A 19,704-nucleotide genomic window follows, 5' to 3' on the forward strand; every position below is an offset into this window, starting at 1 on the left:
ACAAGCAAACATGTATAAGGCTACTGATTTTTCTGCCCAAAGGATTTGTTGCAATAGGCTGTTCCCAAATCCCTCAGTTTTATTTTTACCAAATCTGTGCACTTGCTTACCCATCTAACTGTGGACCATGACACTAGTACACACTACGAATGGACCTCTGCATAAACTTGACATACTACGGGTAGCCTAGCTTCCGATGAAGTTATTTTAACTTTGGTCAAGAGGGGATAAGCATATCTCTGCATATTAAAAGTTCATGCTCGTTTTTAGGAAGCTGGCACAGGTATTGTAACGAGCCACTCATGCATATCGTGCTGTTTAAATGGCCTGCTGCCCCATTGAGGCTTTGAGACCGCAGAGGGGCTTTTTAATGGGCTACTTGCTGAGAAAAAAGTCTATTCAATTAGTATGAAATTACCCATTTCTTCCCATTTTAATTAACCACTAAAATATACGAATGTATGAATGAAACGTAGAGCTGCCACCCAGGCAAAAGAAAAAAAGAAGTATATCACGTTATAACCTGAAAAGTTTATTGTTCTAACAAGATACTTTTCACGTTTGTACAATATACTATCATGTTTGTACAATATACTTTTCACGTTTGAACAATATAATATCACGTTATTACAATATGCATAAATATCACGTTCGTACAATATATTTATATTGTACGAACGTGATATTTATATTGTACGAACGTGATATTTATATTGTAATAACGTGATATTTATGCATATTGTAATAACGTGATATTATATTGTTCAAACGTGAAAAGTATATTGTACAAACATGATAGTATATTGTACAAACGTGAAAAGTATCTTGTTAGAACAATAAACTTTTCACGTTATAACGTGATATACTTCTTTTTTTCTTTTGCCTGGGTGGCAGCTCTACGCTTCCGTACGAATGACACTATTATAAAGATATAATGTTATTTCGCGGAGCATCGTCATTTGGAAAACAAAGATATAACCAATAACAAGTGTACATCCCTCTGACCGACCTGATTTTGCCCCAACCTTTAATTTGCAATTTTATATATAGAGGTTCCTGATTGGTCACCGATGTAGTTTAAAATAACACTATGCAAGAGTACGCATTTGGCAGGTTGGGTTTCTGTTGCACAAATTAGGATAATATACAATATTCTATTTAATTCCAACAATTGGGCTACCTTTGTGTATTCCTTAGATAGCGTGTAGCTTTGTAATAAATGCTCTTTCAGTCGGCGTGCTCTTTTCCTTGTATTGGCCTCTGAATATCCGACACTTCAAATGCCATGTCGCGCTGCCCCTTCTGCAGGCGTACGCCGGTGTAGTAATAAAGCAAACCCAGACGGTGTCGCCCAATATCATACAGTATCGTTGGTCCTAAGATTACGCCCACTGGGTATTGACCAATCAGTGACCACGTTACTGATTGGCGGGCAGCAAATGTCATCCAGTGACGCAAATATTCTCGGGTCTCATCCATGTTTGACAACAACAAAGGATGATGAATAGGTTAAGTTTCTAAATTGCTTCGTGCTTCGTAGCCGCGGAGTTTTCAGGGTTTGTTACGTTGCTCGAGTACCTGAAACTTTACAGGTGCAGTTTAATTGAGAATGAATGGTAAGTCGCTGAGCTCTGGAAGTGACGGTCGCCCGGCGGAGCACAAGCTACAGTTAGCTCACAAACGTCCCTGCTAATTTCGGCTAGCTGGAGAAACTGTGAGCTACGTTTAGCATCTACTCTTCAGAGTTCTGTATATTATTTGCTAGGAGCGAAATATCGTTTACAGAGAGCTAAGTTAACCACATTTGGTTTTGAATGGCCTGTCGGTAATGTAAGCTAGTCAGTCCCAAGTGGTCGTAATCTCCTCTTTAAAGAGCAATTACGTGGCGTGATAGAAACGCCGGCTCGCATTGCTTTTCTGTGTTGTAGGTTGTGTACGCCCAAATCTCTCACATACATTCAAATAAATAGATAACAGTAAATAAAAAAGACACAGAGGACATACTAAATGGCTTTGCAGTGTAATTTTTGTTTTGTCTTGCATTCATCGATGTCTCTTTCCTGTGTATCCAGTTAAAATCTGCGAACCGTGAAGGCAGAAGATCTGCTTTTCAAATATTAAAATGGTAAGATCTTGAATCACAGCGTCAGCTACATCCTCATTGTAACTACGCACACTCCCTTGCCTAAGACAGATTACTGCATGGTAAAGCGTTTTCTCGCTGCCCTTTTACACAGATTCGCATAGCAGCACTAAATGCTGCTTCGACAGCTGCAGACGAGTCTCAAGACCCCCTGAGAAACAGCAAGAGTCAGACAAAAGAGGCTCAAGTAGGCTACATACTATATGCTGATGAATAAGCAATATTAGTTCTATCTGCTGATGCAGTCATTCATCTCTGTACATCCCATTAAGTCAGTTGTATTCCCCCGTTTGTTTCTGTCTATAGGAAGCAGAGGCATTCGCTTTATATCACAAAGCTTTGGATCTGCAGAAACATGATAAATTTGAGGAGTCCGCCAAGGCCTACCATGAGCTTCTCAAAACTCCACTGCTCAAAGAGGTAAACACACCAACAAAAATCTTTAATATGGTTGCACAGAACATCCTGTTCATCCATCCATTCTCTTACACTTTTCAGGGTTGTGGGGGTGGGTGGGCTATCCCAGCTGTCCCAGGGCGAGAGTCAGGGTAAACCCTGAACAGGTCAGCAGTCTATCGCAGGGCTAACACATAGAGACAGACCCTGGCAGGAAGCCAGAGTACCGGGAGATAACCCACGAAAACACGGGGAAACATGCGAACGCAACACGGCTTTGCCCCAATCAGATGGTGGATTCGTAATTAGGACCTTCTAGCTGTGAGGCAACAGTGCTTACCACTAAAGCTGCTGTTCTAACATTAGCGCGTTACCTATGGAGGTAATTTATTGTTTTCTATAAATCCACCATCCAGTCAACAGTGCGCCGGTATTCTCATCACTGACAGCCATCTCACCCGAGATCCTTGTCTGCTCCCATTCTGTCAGTCTCCATGACTGATTGAGTGTGGTGAAACCGGCATCAGTGGATGAGTGCACGCACAGAGGTCCATCGCTTGGTCAAGGATGACCACGGGAGACATAAAGAATGAAGCAGACGCTGCCTCACTTGCTCCGAGGGCTCTCTACACTGTGATGTTTCCTCTCTTTAAAGAGCTGGAGAAAATCAATTTATCAGCAGCGCAGACCTTGAGAACAGCTTTTATAAAGGCAGAGAAGGAGACCCTGAACCTTACCCAGGATGGTGTTATCAAAATGTTGGAAAAGAAAAACTTAAAAATTAACTATTAAGAGGCTCTGCTTCGCATGGCTGCAGATGATATGGAGGAGTTGATAATTGACAGGAAAGTGCCAAAATTCCAGGAGCTGAACGAAAGGGCTCAAGCTCTGAAACTCATCCTAATACCTGATGAGCTCATCCCGCATCCCATGTTTGTAAATTGCAATGAGACCAATGCAGTGCATTTAAAATTCAAACTGAAACACCACACGTAGCCAGCTTGGAGGCTTGTTTGATCACGAGGACTAAAGTGATGATCTGTGATATTTAAAGTTTCACACATTGTTGCAGATTTTCTTCCATTTGTGTTTCTCAGGACATACATTTTCATACTTTGTGTCATTATGAAAATATCATGTTAACCATTTTCTGTATAAAATTCAGTTTCACTACTTGAAACTTAAAACTTGCCATGTTGATTTGGTCATGTTGACATTATTTACCTTGCTTGATCTTATCAAGACCACACAGGGTTTGGTGTTGAATCTGATGTATCCTTTTAATATTTCAGGCCATGCCCTCTGATGATCAGAGAGTGGGCCTCAAGCACCCCGGACTGATGCTGAAATATTCAACTTTTAAAAATCTGGCTAGTATGGCTGCATTACGGGATGACCTGGAGACCGCTATGGAGTTTTACTTAGAGGTAATGTGCCACTTTAACTTGAATAAGTTCAATGAACAAATGAATAATGCTGGCAGGTGTTCATACTATATATTCTGCTCTGCTCTGTTCTCAGGCCGTTATGTTGGATTCCACTGATGTGAACATGTGGTACAAAATAGGTCAAGTGGCTGTGCGACTGGTGCGCATTCCTCTGGCTCGTCATGCATTCGAGGAAGGATTGCACTGTAACCCTGACCACTGGCCCTGCCTGGACAACCTCATTACTATACTCTACACACTCAGTGACTACAGCTGTATGTAACATGTCATCATAAGCTTTTCATTGTCAGGTTAAGAGCTCATGTATGGGGGAAAAAAAAGTAACTATCATCTCTCTATGTATTTCCAGGCTGTTTGTACTTCATTTCCAAAGCCCTAGAGAAGGACCATTGTTACACCAAAGGTCTGGTGTTGAAGGAAAAAATATTTGAGGAACAGCCTTGTCTGAAGAGGGATACGATGCAGATGTTCATGAAATGGTAAAGGCAACTTTCTTTTAAGTTCTTAAACTGTTTACTAGTTGCACCATACTTTTCCATGACTGACAAACTTTTCTCTGTCTTATTTTTTTTACTTTTCTCAGTGATATTTCTATTCACTATGTGGAAGTGGAAGAAGAGGAACGCAAATCCATTATGGAAGAGGCGCTGGAGATAAGGAGGCGCAGGCAGGCTCTCTCTCTTTCTGAGCCAAAACCTGACCTTGTCCTCATTCAGCCCATCCACAGCTTCTCGTGAGTGCTCTGCTGTTGTTGCTGTCTGCGTCATTTCATTACACAGTCAGCATTTAACCATAGATTATTTGTTTTAATGAGGACAGATTATTGTTAATTATTACCATGCTTTGCTTTACATGAGCAGAAAATGCAGAATCACCGGACCAAAATTTTTTGCTATGCTTGGTTGACATCTAAGTAAGCACCACAACCATATCTTCTGTATTTATTGCAGATGGAAACATCTGGGTGAAAGTCTCCTTGCAATGTACAGACATCAGACCACGTGTGAGCCACCACGCCCAAGTCTTGGCCGCAGAATTGACTTGTCAGAGTACCGTGACCCAAACGTCCTCCAGAACATCCCCCAGCCAAGCAGCCCTGTCAGTATGGGCCAGACCACAGTGCTAAGCAGCAGCCCCAGTTCATCCCTGCCTCCAGTGGTCTTCACTGAGCCAGCAGTGATGGCTCAATCTGGTACTCAACCTCAAATTGCCACCAGTCAGTCCACTGTAGAGGTCAACACCTTTGTTCCACCTGTTGGTCAGTGCTGTTTGTCTTGCCTCCCAATGTGATTATTTGTATCAATTAAAAGTATTATTGTTGTTGTTATTGTAGCCATTTAAATGTTCTCAAAATCTTCACAGCTACAGCAATGGAAGTGTCGCTCACAGATAAGGTGAAGAAAGCGCCGAAACGGAAACGCGTGGTAGAAGATAGCGGGGAAACGGCAAAGCGGCGCTCTGCACGTGTTCGAAACACTAAATGCAAGAAGGAGGAGAAGATTGATTTTCAGGAACTGCTTTTTAAATACCTACCTTCTAGGTAGCTGTTTTATACTGAACCTTATGTCGAATGCATAAATCTTACAGCTCAATTATAGTTTTGTTGATGTAAAAGTATTTTGCTGGTTTCTCTTAGGCTAAAGAAATTTGATCCTGATAATGACGATGAGAGCCTTAGTAATCTCGAGACGCAGTGTGATGGCAAGGATGACATACAGCCTCTGCATGGGAGTTGTTTGCCTGTGGACTCAGTTGAATACATGAAGTCTGGTATGTAGTGCATCCTAAATGTGTATTCACAATATCATGTCTCGTTTTGGTGTTTCCGTCATATTAACACACTGTCCACGCCTTCCTCCAGAACAACAAGATGTCCACAACTTCCTGCTTGATAATATGGCCAATGGTGGTATACTGGACCTGATGATGCGCTATCTGAAAGCAGTGGGTCAGAAGTTCATGGAGGAGTGGCCTCGGGGTTTGACTGCTGTGGTCCTGGAGGTCTATCAGACCTGGAGGAAGCACAGCAACGGTCTTCCTAATCCTCTCCTTCGGGACTGCAGCAACCAGCACATCCGGGTAAATGAAAGTTGGTTAATTTCATGGTTGCTTGAATGTCTTTTATCATACTGGGATGTTTATAGCTTAACATTAATTTGCTTTAAGCCCTTTAAGGCTTTTCTCTAAGGATCTAGTTTTGTTTTGCTTTTTTTTTTGTGTGTAAACGTATGCAGGGGATGTTGACAATGAGCTTGGCTTGTATGGAACTGCAGTTGGAGCAGTGGTTACACAGCAAAGGGAAGGCTGGTAAGTCTGAGTGAGCTTCATAATTTTTCTCATATCCTAGTAGATTTTGAAAAGATCAGTTTGGACAAACAACACTACTGAGCAAAGCGTTCAAGAGAATGTGAGAAATGTGTTGCCATTTATCTAGCATTTAAAATTTGCCTAAATGATCTAAAAGGTGTTGGAGTCACTGTTGGAGTTGAACATGATGATATGTAGTATTTGTTTTACATTGGAACTTCATTGTTTATTTTTGGCTTGCATTCATATTTTAATTCCTTATCCAGTTACTCCTAGAAGAAGCAGCAGTGGCTCCGGAAACAATACCACTGACTCAGAATTTCCTGGGCAGCACTTCCAGGGTGATTTATTACTTCTTGCTCTCGGTGCATCCCAAAGAGATCTGTTTGAGGATGACTGGCTGGATGTCATGGTGCGAGTATACTGGCTAAAGGCACGATTCCTGGCCCTGCAGGTAAAGTTTATGTCTATTTATATTTTATTTGATTATTATTGAGTCATTTTTTTCACTCAGTCACAGTGTATTTCTTGTTTTGACAGGGGGACATGGAATTGGCTCTGGAGAGCTATGATGTCTGTGTAGGCCTTTTGCAGAGCAAATCAAAGAGCCCAGATGGGAAACAGTACACAATCAACCTGCCTAACCTTCGTGTAGATGCAGCAATCTCTGTAGAGGAGGTTTGTGTGCTGGCCAGTATATATATTTTCGCTTTTATCAATATAATCCCCATTTCTCTCTTATGGGGTTTATCAGAATCAAAATACTTAATTATGCAATATATAAATGTATGTGTATATGGCGTATGTAAAAGAGAGAGGGGAATTTTTAAGCTTATTTTGTAGATGTTTTGACTGTGTTTTGGGGGGGGGGGTTCCTCTATTCCCACATGCAGATTGACAAAAGGCTAAAGAGTCTGGAGCGCTGTCAATCTTTGGAAGAGATCCAGCGCTTCTTTGAGTCATCAGACTTCGACTCGGTGGTGCGTCTGCTGCAGCCCACCCTTAATTATGGGAGCAGGAGCAAACCTCTGGAGTTTGTGAGCTCAACACCTGAGCGTCCCACCCAGTTGACGTTACTGCAGGTTAGACAAACTACAGCGATATCAGTGGAATCGCTAACCGATTTGAAATGCGTAATTATTTCTAACCCTGTGTCCTAGAACTCACTATTGAAGCTGCAGGACTACCAGCAGTGTTTGGAGTGCAGCGAGCTGGCCTTGAATGAAGCCCTCCAGCAGCTCAACTCTGCTCCAAGCAGCTCTCCACCTAGCAAGGAGGAGTGGGTTAGCACCATTGTGAAGCTGCTAGACGGCATCGAGGTCTGCTTCAATAAAGAGGCGGAGCTTCTGAGCAATGTCCCCCACTTCTCTAGTATGGCTCGACTGGCAAACAACCTAATCCAGGTTCAAAGAGAGTTTCTGTTCGCCTTAAGTAATGCTTTAATTCACGCAACAGTAAGATACGGATACACTTAATTTTTAGATTGCTAATTTATTGTGTTGTCGGTTTGCGTTTCAGCTGATTGATCTTAGCATGACCATTTCTGATGATCCCAAGGAGCCCTTTTTCTTCTCAGTCCTGCCTTGGATTATCCTGTATCGCATTATCAAGCACGAAGAGGCTGCCTTTGACTGTATGCTTCGACAGCATATGTCTGTAGGGGATGATGAAGGTTTGTTGACTTCTTGCTTTCATGCTGTTTAGTTTTCCTTCAGTGTACTGTATATGCCATGTCAGTTGTTACACTGAGTGACACTGTCAAGTCTTCATTTTTAGATGACTCAGACACCCCCATGCTGCCCTCCTCCCTGATGCTTCTGAACACAGCCCACGAGTATCTTGGCCGCCGGTCCTTGTGTTGCAGCTCAGACGGCGCCCTTCTCAAATTTTTTGTAAGTTTGTTAACTGCTCTCTGCAAATGCTACATCCACACCAAAAAAAACAAAGTAATGTACAGCCTACGTGTCGATTTTTAAAAAGATATGAAAATGTTTTTAAATATTTGTTTCTGTTGGTTTAGGTGCGAGTTTTGGAAAAAGAGTTTGCAGCCTCTACTAGCAGTGACTCTCACCCCTACAAGGAGGAGTTGGAAATGGCCCTGGAACAGTGCTTTTTCTGTTTATATGCCTACCCCAGTAAGAAGAGCAAGGCCCGCTACCTTGAAGATCATTCATCTCCACAGGTTATACAGATGCTTAAAACACTCTGCTTGATTTAATGTGTTATAGTTTGTTGTTTGATCTACAAGCGGCTCTGCCAAGCAGAAGTTAATTAATTTAATGACATAGCCCAAAAGTCAATATCTGAAGAACAGGCAGAATTGCTGAGGGGTAACTTAAGGTCGGACTATTTTGTGTGATTTCCCAGCGGTATTGACAAACCTGCATAAATAGTGAGTTGTTTAGCTGAGGGCTGATGACTCAGACAGGCCCTCACGACACACAGAAAAAGTCTGCTATATCCATTAATGTTGTTTTGCTGGTGAGGAATACACTTCTGATGTCACTGAAATAAATTGCGCCGGTGAAAAAGCGTTAATGGCACTGATTCAGTGTGTGAGAAAAATGCAAACACATTTAGATTAACGACTTACCGGCAGAATTGTGGTTTGTGGGCTTTTAGACTTTTACCGTAATTTAGTGAAATTGTCTTTGAGTAACTCACGAGATAATGAAATATTTAGTATATAACAGCGTGCCTCCTTTATTGCTTTGTCACTATAGGAGATGCTTGACAGAGTTCTTTGTAAATAGTTACATTTGATTTAAAATTAAGAGTCAAAGGGAGTGAAAAAGGTAAACTTGTGTTATATTATAACTCACAGCAGCAGGAGGTTTGTGTGTAAAGTACCCAATCTCTTGTATTTTTGTAGTACTTGCGTTTAGCCACCAGGTGGGGGTCATTCCCACAGTTGGATGTCAGTGCTTTTCAGTGGCTGGAGTCCTAACTGTACAGTGTAACTAATAAAAGAGTAGTCTTCTTGGGACCTTTTAGCAGTAATTTGCTGTAGCCATGTATGTTACACAGGTATTAATTTCCCATGGTATTACTCTGCTTTAAGGTTGAGCTTCTGTGGAGCGATGCCCTCTTCATGTTTCAGTATTTCAAACCAAAGTCGCTGCCTGAGTTTGACAGCTATAAGACGAGCACAGTGTCTGCAGAATTGGCCAATTTGCTGAGGAGGTTTGCAAGCATCGCCCCCCCAAGTGACACTCCCGTCCTCACAATGGATGAAGTGGCAGCCTACATTGAGGACATGACAGAAAAGGTCAGTTTGCGGGGCCACTGTGAAAAAGTGAGAAGCAGCAGTGACTCGGACGTTATAAACAGGGTCTTTCTTGCTGTAATATATTTTTTAAAAGCCTTGATGTCAGTAACAATCTCGTTTAATTAAGATATTTTTGTTTCTCTCTTTAAGGCTCCGTGCCTTCCAGAGGGCAGTGCTCCTGCACCTCCGATCATCAATGAGATCTACTACCTTGTGGCGGACTATCATTTTAAGAACAAGGAGCAATCCAAAGCCATCAAGTTCTATATGCATGACATATGCGTTTGTCCTAACAGGTAGCTCATTGCACACAGTAATCCCTTTTTTGTTCTTAATGTTTTAAAGTTAAGGTTTACTTTAATTTTTGTTTGAAAAAGCACAAAAGTGGATGTGCAGAGGAATTGTTTGTATCTGTTTGTTTTTATAAAATATAACATAGTGTACTTTTAAGTGCAGTGAGAATACTGAAGTGGTTTTCCTTGTGTTGCTTTAGGTTTGACTCCTGGGCAGGTATGGCTTTAGCGAGGGCCAGCCGTATCCAAGACAAGCTCAACTCCAACGAGCTGAAAAGCGACGTTCCCATATGGAAGCACTCCCAGGCAGTGCTTAACTGCTTTAAGAGGGCCCTGGAGATCGACAGCTCCAATCTGTCATTGTGGATAGAGTATGGTACCATGTCATATGCGCTGCATTCGTTTGCTTCGCGGCAGCTCAAACAGTGGCGCAGTGAGCTTCCCCCCGAGGTGGTTAAACAGGTGAGGCATGCTCTGACATGTAACTCACCTGTGTTTCCTGTCATTTTTGTTTTAAACGTTCACCTTTTTTTTTTTTTTTAGACATTAACTCACCGATCGCATTGGGCCACTTCTTGCTTGTTCCGTACTGGCAGTCTTTATAGAGTCAATTAATCTAGCCCCTTGAGCTACAATATTCATGATGTTGCCAACGTGTGTGTGTGTGTATGTGTGTCTGTGATGTTTCAGATGGAAGAAAGGAGAGACTCCATGTTGGAGACGGCCTTTCAGTGTTTTCAGGGCGCCTCCCGTTGTGAGGGTGACAGTGATGAAGAAGAGTGGCTGATTCACTACATGCTGGGGAAGATAGCAGAGAAACGTAGACAGCCTCCTGCGGGATATCTGCAGCTTTATAAAAAGGTGAAGTGGTTTGGTGACAAGGAGCTAGACCAGTGGTTCTCCCATTTTCAAAAAAATGTTAAAATACAAATCGCTAACGTTCAATACGATCCATCAACGTTCCATCAGAAAATCTTACCATCATATTTTCCCCCGGTTTTGCCCCACCAGGGTTGCTTACCCCACAGTTTGAGTATCACAGGGCTAGACACATTGTTTAAATGATCCTACGTAGGCTGTGTGTTAGGAATTCTTTAAATAATTGGTGTTTAATAATAAACATTGGTATTGAGGTGTGGCTTGGCTGGAACTTGTTGTCTACACAACATTAAATGTATTCCTTTCAGTTTCATTAGATATTAGTTAAGTAATAAAACAAAAACCATAAGGACTGTTCCAGTCATTGTAATAAACCTTTGATTGCCGATGTATTCTTTTTTTTTCTCTTCTCTCTGGTGTTGTTTCGTAATCCACCTACAGAAGCAAAGATCGCTGCCCTTCCGCTCCCGCAAGATGTTTCCTTCTTTTCTTTTTCTTGTCTCTTTCTCCCCTTTGGCAGAACACTAAATGGAGTTAGTCATAACTGTGTTGTTCTGATTAGATTGTTGGAAGCACATGAACTGTATGAACCGTGATTTCAGCAGGCATTTTTTAACGCGTTTAGGAGTTAATTTAATTTGGCAGATGATTGTCAGGTTGGTGACTCTCACCTTTTCTGTGTTTATAGGCAGCAAACTACCTGCACGAAGAAGCTGCCAGGTATCCCCGTAAAATCCATTACCATAATCCTCCTGACCTGGCCATGGAAGCCCTGGAGGTATGCTATCTGTGACATGTGGCTCCCAATATTTTCTAGTTGTGTTACATCAGTGCAGTGTTATGTAAGATTACTGCCTGGAAACATTCACGTTTTAAAGACATTCTCTGCATATATTAAACTTCTTCTAGCTGCATTTCCGTTTGAGTGCCACCATCCTGAAACTACTGGAGGCTGATGAGCCAGATCTGGAACACGAGCTCTTGTTTAACTTACTGGTTGAAGCAGCTACAGGACCATTTGCGAGGGGAGAAGAGAAAAGTATGCCAAGCATGCCAAGGGCCCATGAGAAGTAAGTTATAAAAAATACAACACAAGAAGTATGATATAAAAGTCAAATTTAAAAAATCATGCAGAAGAACTTATTCTTGTTTTTGATTCATTTCAGGGAGAAACCGCCCTCTATGATGGATGAAGACTTTAACTGTCCCTCAGTCTGTATAGGGAATGTCCTTAGCTCATCCATTCCATCAGTTGCCACCCCAGGTCTGACATCACCTCCTTATGTGGCCACGCCGTTTGACCACGATTACGCCAAACGCAAAACACTCCGAAGGCAACAGTGGCAGCAGCAGCGGCATGAGGAGCGGCAGGCTGATGGTACAGTCCCAGTCCTAGACACTGTCTCAGGGGTTGGGCTCTTTGGAGCTCTTTCTGCGCTGGGACAGGACGCCCACTGGGGAGTGTTCCGATTGCTAATCACCATGCTTAATGGCTTTGGTTTCAGTTACAATGATTCCCGTGCACTGGGTGATTGGGATGTGGTGAAATGGGCAATATGGCTACTGATTATTTGACTAATTTGCAACAGCAGTGTGGAAAGAAACTGATTTCAAGGTTGAGTATGACAGAGCATTAAGGCCTGTGGGTTTGCATATATATATATATATATATATATCTGTGTGTGTGTGTGTGTTTGTGTGTTTGTAGGTATATTGGTGGCATATCCTTCACTTGTGGCTCTTTATTGCTGGCCCCATGTTCTTTCCTAACCATCACTTTGCCCCTCCTAGTATGTAATAGTTGTTGTTGTTGTTGTTGTGTTGCAACTTCCTCAGGCTTGTAACATCCAGCATTTGTTCTGTTGCTGATATTGGGGGTTGCATATATGAGCTGCTGTTTATCACACCAGGAAAAGCTGAAAATTCTCAGTGATCTTGATTTTTATTAAGACTTGTGGCTAGTACTTTTCCAAAGTCTGCTCCTAAGCATAACCAGTTAGTTTACTTTTAATTAACTGGTAGATTCTTGAATTTAAGGCCCTTTAAATATTTATGCATGCCTTACACAGCTCAGAGGTGAAAGGTTAGATTTATCCAGTTGGATGATGTATTTGAGGTTTAGCTTTCTGTAATTTTGTGCATTTAGTATTAAAAAAATAAATGGAAGTCTTCTCAAGTTCAGTATTTACACACAAGGTTTCATTTTAGTTTGGTCTGCAGGTAGCAAAACTTGATGGTGTTTGGATTTTATTATGCAGATAAAAATCTAGTTTCACATGTTCAGAACGTTCGATGTGCTCGACATGTCAGCTCTGATAAACAGAATTGTTTTTGTGAAATGTGATTTTTCTCATGAAGCTGGAAATGAAAGTAGAAAATTTGAATTCTTAAAAAGAATAAATTTGATAGTTCTGTGTAGTAATGTGCTAATAGCACAATATTGCTTTCAGCAATGTAAATATACTACCACGTGTACAGTTAACATTATAAGAGACCTTACTGACTCATGCGAACTAACCATCTGTTATGTTAGCTCTTGCGGTGTGTATTGTAAGCCTAACTGCCTTTCTTTTAAATTAAGGGAAGACACTTTAAGTATGCAAGATGGGCTGTTTTTTGGTTGTTGTTTTTTTAATTCCAGTGGTTGTTGCATACTTACACAATGACTGTGCTGCAGAGCTGATTTTAATTTCCTGAACTCTAAAGGCCGAGTGCTGTTTGGACCAAAGAGCCTTGGACATTGTTTCCATGTGACAAGAACTGTGACATCTGTCCACCCACCCCATGTATCATATTGAGCTTGAATGTGCAAATAACGCAGCCATATTGCCCATGTTGCCAGTTTTGTCACCCTTTCCAGATTCCTTCCTACCTACCTACCTACCTACCTGCCTGCTACCTCTTTGCCTGCTTGCTTTTACCACCTGCTTTGCCATTTATATGCATGTAGTTCTAATGGGGTGAATGCCTTCACAACTGGACAAAGTCCGTCCTTTTATCACAATCCACTAAATTGTCTGGTGTATCATATGGTCACATTTTTATGTGGGCTCAGTGTGGGGGGTAATTTTGCAGAAAGTCAAACTTCTGGGAGAGATTTCAAAACCTTGCGTGAGTCATGTTTGCTATTTACCACTAATTGGATCTAATTTCTAATTATGGCCAATTAGTGTGAAAATGTCAAGTCAGAAAGAATGTGGCTGCCCTATTATTGGCACTCAAAACTGAGACTGAAGCCAGAAAATGCCCCACTATGCACATTGCTGCTTGCAGGTGTCCAATTTCTCTGTCTTGAGTCCTGCTTAAAGTGCATCAGCGTGGTAAAACCGCAGGACCAGATTCAGACATGCATTTATGAAATCGTTATGTTCATTATCGACTCTTCGACACTTATCGAAGAATACTTCCTGAACTACTCCCATGATTTTATTTAATTTTTTAGATTCTAATAGTAAAATGGGAGAAAAGTTGTTCTTGGTTTGATTCATATTGCAGATTCTGGACTTAATTTCTAACCTGCAGATTTTCTTATAGAAAGAAATGTGTGTCTGAATCAGGTTCTACACTTTCAAGGGGAGTGGCATTAAATTTGCATTCAGTTGTCTAGAAGCATAAATGACTGATTTTTCTCTTTCTTTTTTTTAATAATCTTTTCTATAAATTAAGAGGTGCAATATTTGCTTGATTATATTTTAAAACCAGCTCCCCGTATCTTCAACAGCCTCACCAGAGTTTGACCATGATTACTGCCTGCCCAGGTCTTCAATATGGCTGGCTTCCCTGAATGGTACTGCTCTTCAAACCCACCAAACCTTTTAAGAGGCTATATTTTGAATCTAGAGTGAAGTGCTTTCTTGTAGGAAGCGCTGAATGCACAGCTGTCAGTTTACACAAATTTTACAGTACCATAGTAACTTGGCTGTTGACTCATGACTGAATCTTTTGAAAAGCCCTTTGTGTGCATTATTCTCTGAAATAGCTAAAGCTTGTTGCCCTCTTGATTCTTATTTACAGTTCTCAGCCCAGGATGATTTTTCCTGAGCCTGCAGAATGTAATTAGGAAGAATTGTAGCATTTAAAAACAAAACAAAAAACTGTTTTACTTACAAAAACAGACCATCTCTCTTTGTGCGATGCACTAATAAGAATTTCTGGCTCATGAGTTGTTTTTTTTCCTAAATATGTACAATACCCCCCCTCCTCCCCCACATTACAACAGGAAATGTTTGTCACATTACCACCAATTCCAAAAAGGCATCCACAGCATGCTGTTACATATAACAAATTATTATGAAAGTTTACACTGTACAGTATTTTCACTTGATCTTTATGAAAGATCACTTCACCAGAATTACCTTTTTGTACACAAAAACTCACAAATATGTATAATTCTCCATTTTTATCCCAAATACTGTAGTTATCTGTCTGCGGCCATGCAACTGGCAGCATAACCCTTGTTTTCTTTCTTTTCTTTTTTTCTTTCCTCCCCTCTCTTTGTTTGTTTCGCCAGAACGCAGTCAGGACAGTGAGGTTGTCTTGCTTTCTGACTCCAACTCCACTCAGGATGCCTTCACAGACCCTGCTAGCTCACAAGACAGCAGCCACAAAATCGCCTCTGGGAAAGCGAGCTCATCTTCATCAGAGAGTACAACCCCGGTAAAGGATGGCCAGCCAGCATCTGAGGACACAGGTAATCAGAGATTAAATGAACCTTTTATGGCTTCAGGCACATGTTGGCACGTTCCTCTGTAAAGTAGCATTTTGAAGATTTTTATTCAATTAAATGTTCGTGTAGTTAAGGTTCCCAAATGAGGGATCAAAAACACAAACTTAGTGTTTGACATGAAAGAAATTTTATTTGAAAGTTATTGTTTTCTACTGCCATTGTTTAAATAGATCCTAACATCACTTAAAAATGACATCTTCCCTTCTCTCAGTTAGAGCCAACAGCCTGTGGGCTGATTTCAGTGAGAAAGAGTTGAATTTGCTATAAAATTCAGCCAGAATCCAAAGGATGCAACATTTATACCCCTGAACATTGTAGAGTTCCCAAAATGCTCTGCTCTTCCACCTCACTCATTTCACCTCAGATAAAGCAGGAAGTGAAGGGGTGGGACTTTTTAGGTCAAAGCCTATTGATTATATGCTTTTGACATTGCAAGTGGGGGAAATTCTTTCTGGCTTGTGAAGGTTTTAGATTATGTAGGTGTTTCTGGGTAGTAAGAATTTTGATATTTTCCCCTTCAAGTTCATAAACATGTCAGAAACTACAACATGGATACTTAGCTGCTGCATTTGTTGAATTTCCATAATCTCAGCTGAGAGGTAAACAAATGCTGACAAACTGCAGGACTGTGAATGTCTTTAAACAATGAAAGCTTGTTGTTTTGAGACTCATAATAAAGAAAAATGCAAATTATTGTCCAGTTTATTTATTAAAACAATCAAAGTTTAGCTTCCTGCCCAAAGAATTGTGTAACCCAAGCATTAAAACCACATTTGTTTCTATCAACATTAACTTAACCAAATGCCCCAGAACTGAAATCTTTGAGACTTTTGTGCTGAATTCAGGTTCTAAAGTTTTTTATTTTGTGCTGTTTCTTAGCCTCACGTGGTGAGCACACTGGCATTCAGACAGAAGAGAAAGTTATCCAGGAAGAAGTCGAAGGAGTGGTGGTGGTGGTGTCTGAGGGTTCAGCTCCCAAAGTCTCTTCGGACCCCTGTTCTAACCTGATGCCTGTGCCAGCCACCCCTCCAAAGCCAGCATCTTCTCAGCAGGCCACTCCCCAGACCCCGGCCAGCGAGGGTAAGAAGAAGCCCGAGCCCCCCGCTGAGGTGATAGAAGTGCCCAAAGCCCTGCCTCCAGATCGTCCTGATCAGAAACGAATGCTGGTGGAGATGTGTGTCCGGGCTCTGTTTCTCTGTCTGGGGCGCTTCCCTCAGCACTACAAGAGTCTCTACCGCCTGGCCTTCTTCTATGCAAACAGCAAGACCCATCAGGTCAGTCCAGCCCTGTTAACTGATGGCCAAGCCACAAGCCTGTTCTTGCATTGATGGTGTGTTCAGTGCATTCAGTTCCATAAGTATTTGTAGAGTGGGTTTTGCTTTTTTAACTATGCACCAAAATACAGGTCCCACTGGCAGCCACACATTCCCTCTCTATATCACTTTCTCCAACAGTTTTGACAGATATTGTCATGTGATTTCAATCGTGAGCCCTTCCGTTCCTTCTCCTTGGGAGATATTCTTTTCTTCTGCTCATTCTGATCCTACAATCTAGTCTCATCTGTCAAAATAATATTATTCCAGTCTAATCTGGCTGTTAATTTTTTGATCTTTAACAGTGATTTACAACTTGAGGTTAACCTTGTGATATTTACATTCATAAAAGCATCCTTTTGACTGTTCAGTATTATTCTACTACCTCTTCAACAATGTGCCTGACTTGGTCTTGCAACAGCCGTCTTCTCCAAGAAGAGAACTCTGCCTTAGTTGTCATTATATCTTTGATGGTCTTCCAGGCTCTACTAAGCCTTCCATATCACTGATAGGGTTGTTTTGTTTTTTTTCATTTGGATGGCTGCCTTCACCTGAATAGACACCATGTTTTAACATGTTCTCGTGAAAATCAGTGAATGCAACTTCAGCGGTTTAAGCCAACACCATGAAATGCCAATAAAACATACCACGTTTGAAAGTGAAGCTGCTTTGTCCAGTAAGGCTGTGGGAAAACATGGGACTCATGAAGAAATGTCACAGACAAAACAGCTGTAATTAAAGTTGACGCTAAAATGAAATTTAAAAAAATGATGTTACTCTCCAATTCCTTATGTATTTAGCCGTATTTCTATAGTAATTATACCAGAGCTGTGATTTCCATTTCTTTGGTTTTCTTGTGGGACTGTGAGCTCTGCAGTGATACATGAGCTGCTGAAACAGCTTGTGTTGGCTATGAGGCTTTGTGGGCAGAGGTGTGTGTGGGTGGTGCGCAGTGCTCTCTCAGCCAGTTTGGCACAAGGAGACTGCAATGAGCTTTACTTGAGATGGCAACCTTCTGTTACCACTTTAGTTTTTGTTTTCTTAAATAAATACAGTCTTTCCCCAAACTGAATAAAGGTAAATTGGGTGTGGTATAGTGTTAGGTGTTTTATGTTTTATAATATCCTCATTTGACCTCGGTAGTCTAAACAAACACTGAAATCAAGTTCACTAAAGGAAATTTCCATTGGAGTCAATTCAGTGTACAATAACTTTTGATTGAGGCTTACCTAGTTAGTATTGGGCTCAAGGAAACTGTTGGTAAGGTTTCCTAGAGGTTTAACATGGAGGAAAGCAAATGCACCCCAGCACTGAGTGGATGACAGTCACTTGATGCTGTTGCCACAGGTTGCTTAGACACCTTCACAACGTGACACACTGAGTATTAAAAGCCTCTCTTCCATTGACATTGGCTGGTCATTTTTATTCTCACATTTCAAACCTGGAAAGAGGGGAAGCCTGTTAATTTTATGCTATGGGCAGTGGGATTGTGACAGGTAGCATGAAGTGGTGTTGGTTTGCAATCTTGTTTTCAACAGTACACTGGTATATACATTAATTTGTGAGTCATCTCAATATAAAAAGATGTTTACATTGCAAATGTTTTTCATGCGTTGTGTGTTCATATATCAATCTGTTTTTATACTTTTAATTATGAGAAAATAAAAAGGTGAATAAAAGGATATACATAAAAACAGATAAATGTTGTACATTCAAATGTATGTTGTTGCTTTTTTTTCCCCACACAGAACCTACAGTGGGCCAGAGATGTGTTGCTAGGAAGCAGTGTCCCATGGCAACAGCTGAAGCACATGCCAGCACAAGGACTTTTCTGTGAAAGAAACAAGACAAACCTGTTCAATGTAAGCCAGAGTTCAGCACGCACACACACACACACACACACACACACAAACATTTCCTCCTTTAATATGTCATTAAGCCACCACATGTTTAACGTGTTTTTGAACAGCCTTTTCATCACTCGAATTATTGCCAACCACCAAGCATAACTTAAAATATTTCACGTGACTCATGGCTATCAGGGCCAATATTGCATATATAATGGGGTTGGGTTATAACTATGATGGAATTAATTTAGTGAATATTCCACATTATAATCTAATAAATATAATATAGAATTTTGAACAACACACAAAATTTACAGAGTAATTATCTTTTACAGTATTTACAAATGAAAATTAAAAACTTCAGTGCTATAATCTGTTTTTAATCAGAGAATTACAAAACAGACTTCTGCAAGATGCTCTTCAGACTGTAGCACCTGTGTGTAGCCGTAGATTATATACAAACAATGGCCATATCTACCACTACTACTCCATTTTGAAGGCTTGGCATTTAGTTGTTGTCTTTTGCTGAATGTGAGCATGTTTTATAAGAGGGTTATTATTATGCCATTAAAACAAGCAGCAGCCTGTGGAACTGAAAACACAGAAGTGCAAAAAACTGCAGTTCTTGTTGTGGCCACGTAAGACTTGCTCCAAAAAACGAGTCGATCCCACTCACCAACTAAACAGCATTAAAAAGCATATTTTACAGCCGGGTACAAAAAGAAAAATGGTTTCTGTCGCTATGGGTACTTTCCCCTTTGATATCCACTGTATGTTTTTACTGTTTACTTTTATTTTTTAATTAATTAAAGCATTTGGATTTTGCTAAGGCTTTAGGTTTGGGATATCATCTCAACACGATTAATCAATCACTAATTTTTTTGTGGTATTGGTGTCTTTTAGATTGTTATCTGACAATTATGGCTTATTGTATGGATTGTCAAAGAGGTTTGTGCTTCAGGTTTGCAGAGCAAACTTCTAGTATATTATGTATTTTATAGTATTCTGTGTTCAGGCATGAAAATCTTTAGAAACGGATGGGTGACGTGATGGCAAACAGCTAGCTTCTTTAAGCACATTTCAG

General features: G+C 40.8%; 1 protein-coding gene across 1 annotated transcript in view; it reads left to right on the forward strand.

Moving 5' to 3' along the window:
• The first annotated feature begins 1,440 nt into the window (after positions 1 to 1,440).
• The window catches only part of cabin1 (calcineurin binding protein 1), a 37,758-nt gene continuing 19,494 nt past the window's right edge, over positions 1,441 to 19,704 (forward strand). The window contains 31 exon segments of the mRNA XM_013271579.3: positions 1,441 to 1,616; positions 2,073 to 2,125; positions 2,238 to 2,330; positions 2,450 to 2,563; positions 3,832 to 3,966; positions 4,061 to 4,241; positions 4,337 to 4,466; positions 4,571 to 4,720; positions 4,938 to 5,245; positions 5,350 to 5,527; positions 5,624 to 5,757; positions 5,849 to 6,066; positions 6,222 to 6,294; positions 6,561 to 6,748; positions 6,835 to 6,972; positions 7,188 to 7,376; positions 7,455 to 7,697; positions 7,813 to 7,966; positions 8,071 to 8,186; positions 8,315 to 8,476; positions 9,356 to 9,562; positions 9,713 to 9,858; positions 10,056 to 10,317; positions 10,546 to 10,716; positions 11,423 to 11,512; positions 11,644 to 11,804; positions 11,901 to 12,112; positions 14,456 to 14,521; positions 15,245 to 15,424; positions 16,340 to 16,734; positions 18,522 to 18,635. Of these exon segments, the coding sequence (XP_013127033.2) occupies positions 2,123 to 2,125; positions 2,238 to 2,330; positions 2,450 to 2,563; positions 3,832 to 3,966; positions 4,061 to 4,241; positions 4,337 to 4,466; positions 4,571 to 4,720; positions 4,938 to 5,245; positions 5,350 to 5,527; positions 5,624 to 5,757; positions 5,849 to 6,066; positions 6,222 to 6,294; positions 6,561 to 6,748; positions 6,835 to 6,972; positions 7,188 to 7,376; positions 7,455 to 7,697; positions 7,813 to 7,966; positions 8,071 to 8,186; positions 8,315 to 8,476; positions 9,356 to 9,562; positions 9,713 to 9,858; positions 10,056 to 10,317; positions 10,546 to 10,716; positions 11,423 to 11,512; positions 11,644 to 11,804; positions 11,901 to 12,112; positions 14,456 to 14,521; positions 15,245 to 15,424; positions 16,340 to 16,734; positions 18,522 to 18,635 (4,911 nt within the window). The 5' untranslated portion in view covers positions 1,441 to 1,616; positions 2,073 to 2,122.

The sequence above is a fragment of the Oreochromis niloticus genome, linkage group LG12, assembly GCF_001858045.2.
Source record: "Oreochromis niloticus isolate F11D_XX linkage group LG12, O_niloticus_UMD_NMBU, whole genome shotgun sequence".
Taxonomy (NCBI): domain Eukaryota; kingdom Metazoa; phylum Chordata; class Actinopteri; order Cichliformes; family Cichlidae; genus Oreochromis; species Oreochromis niloticus.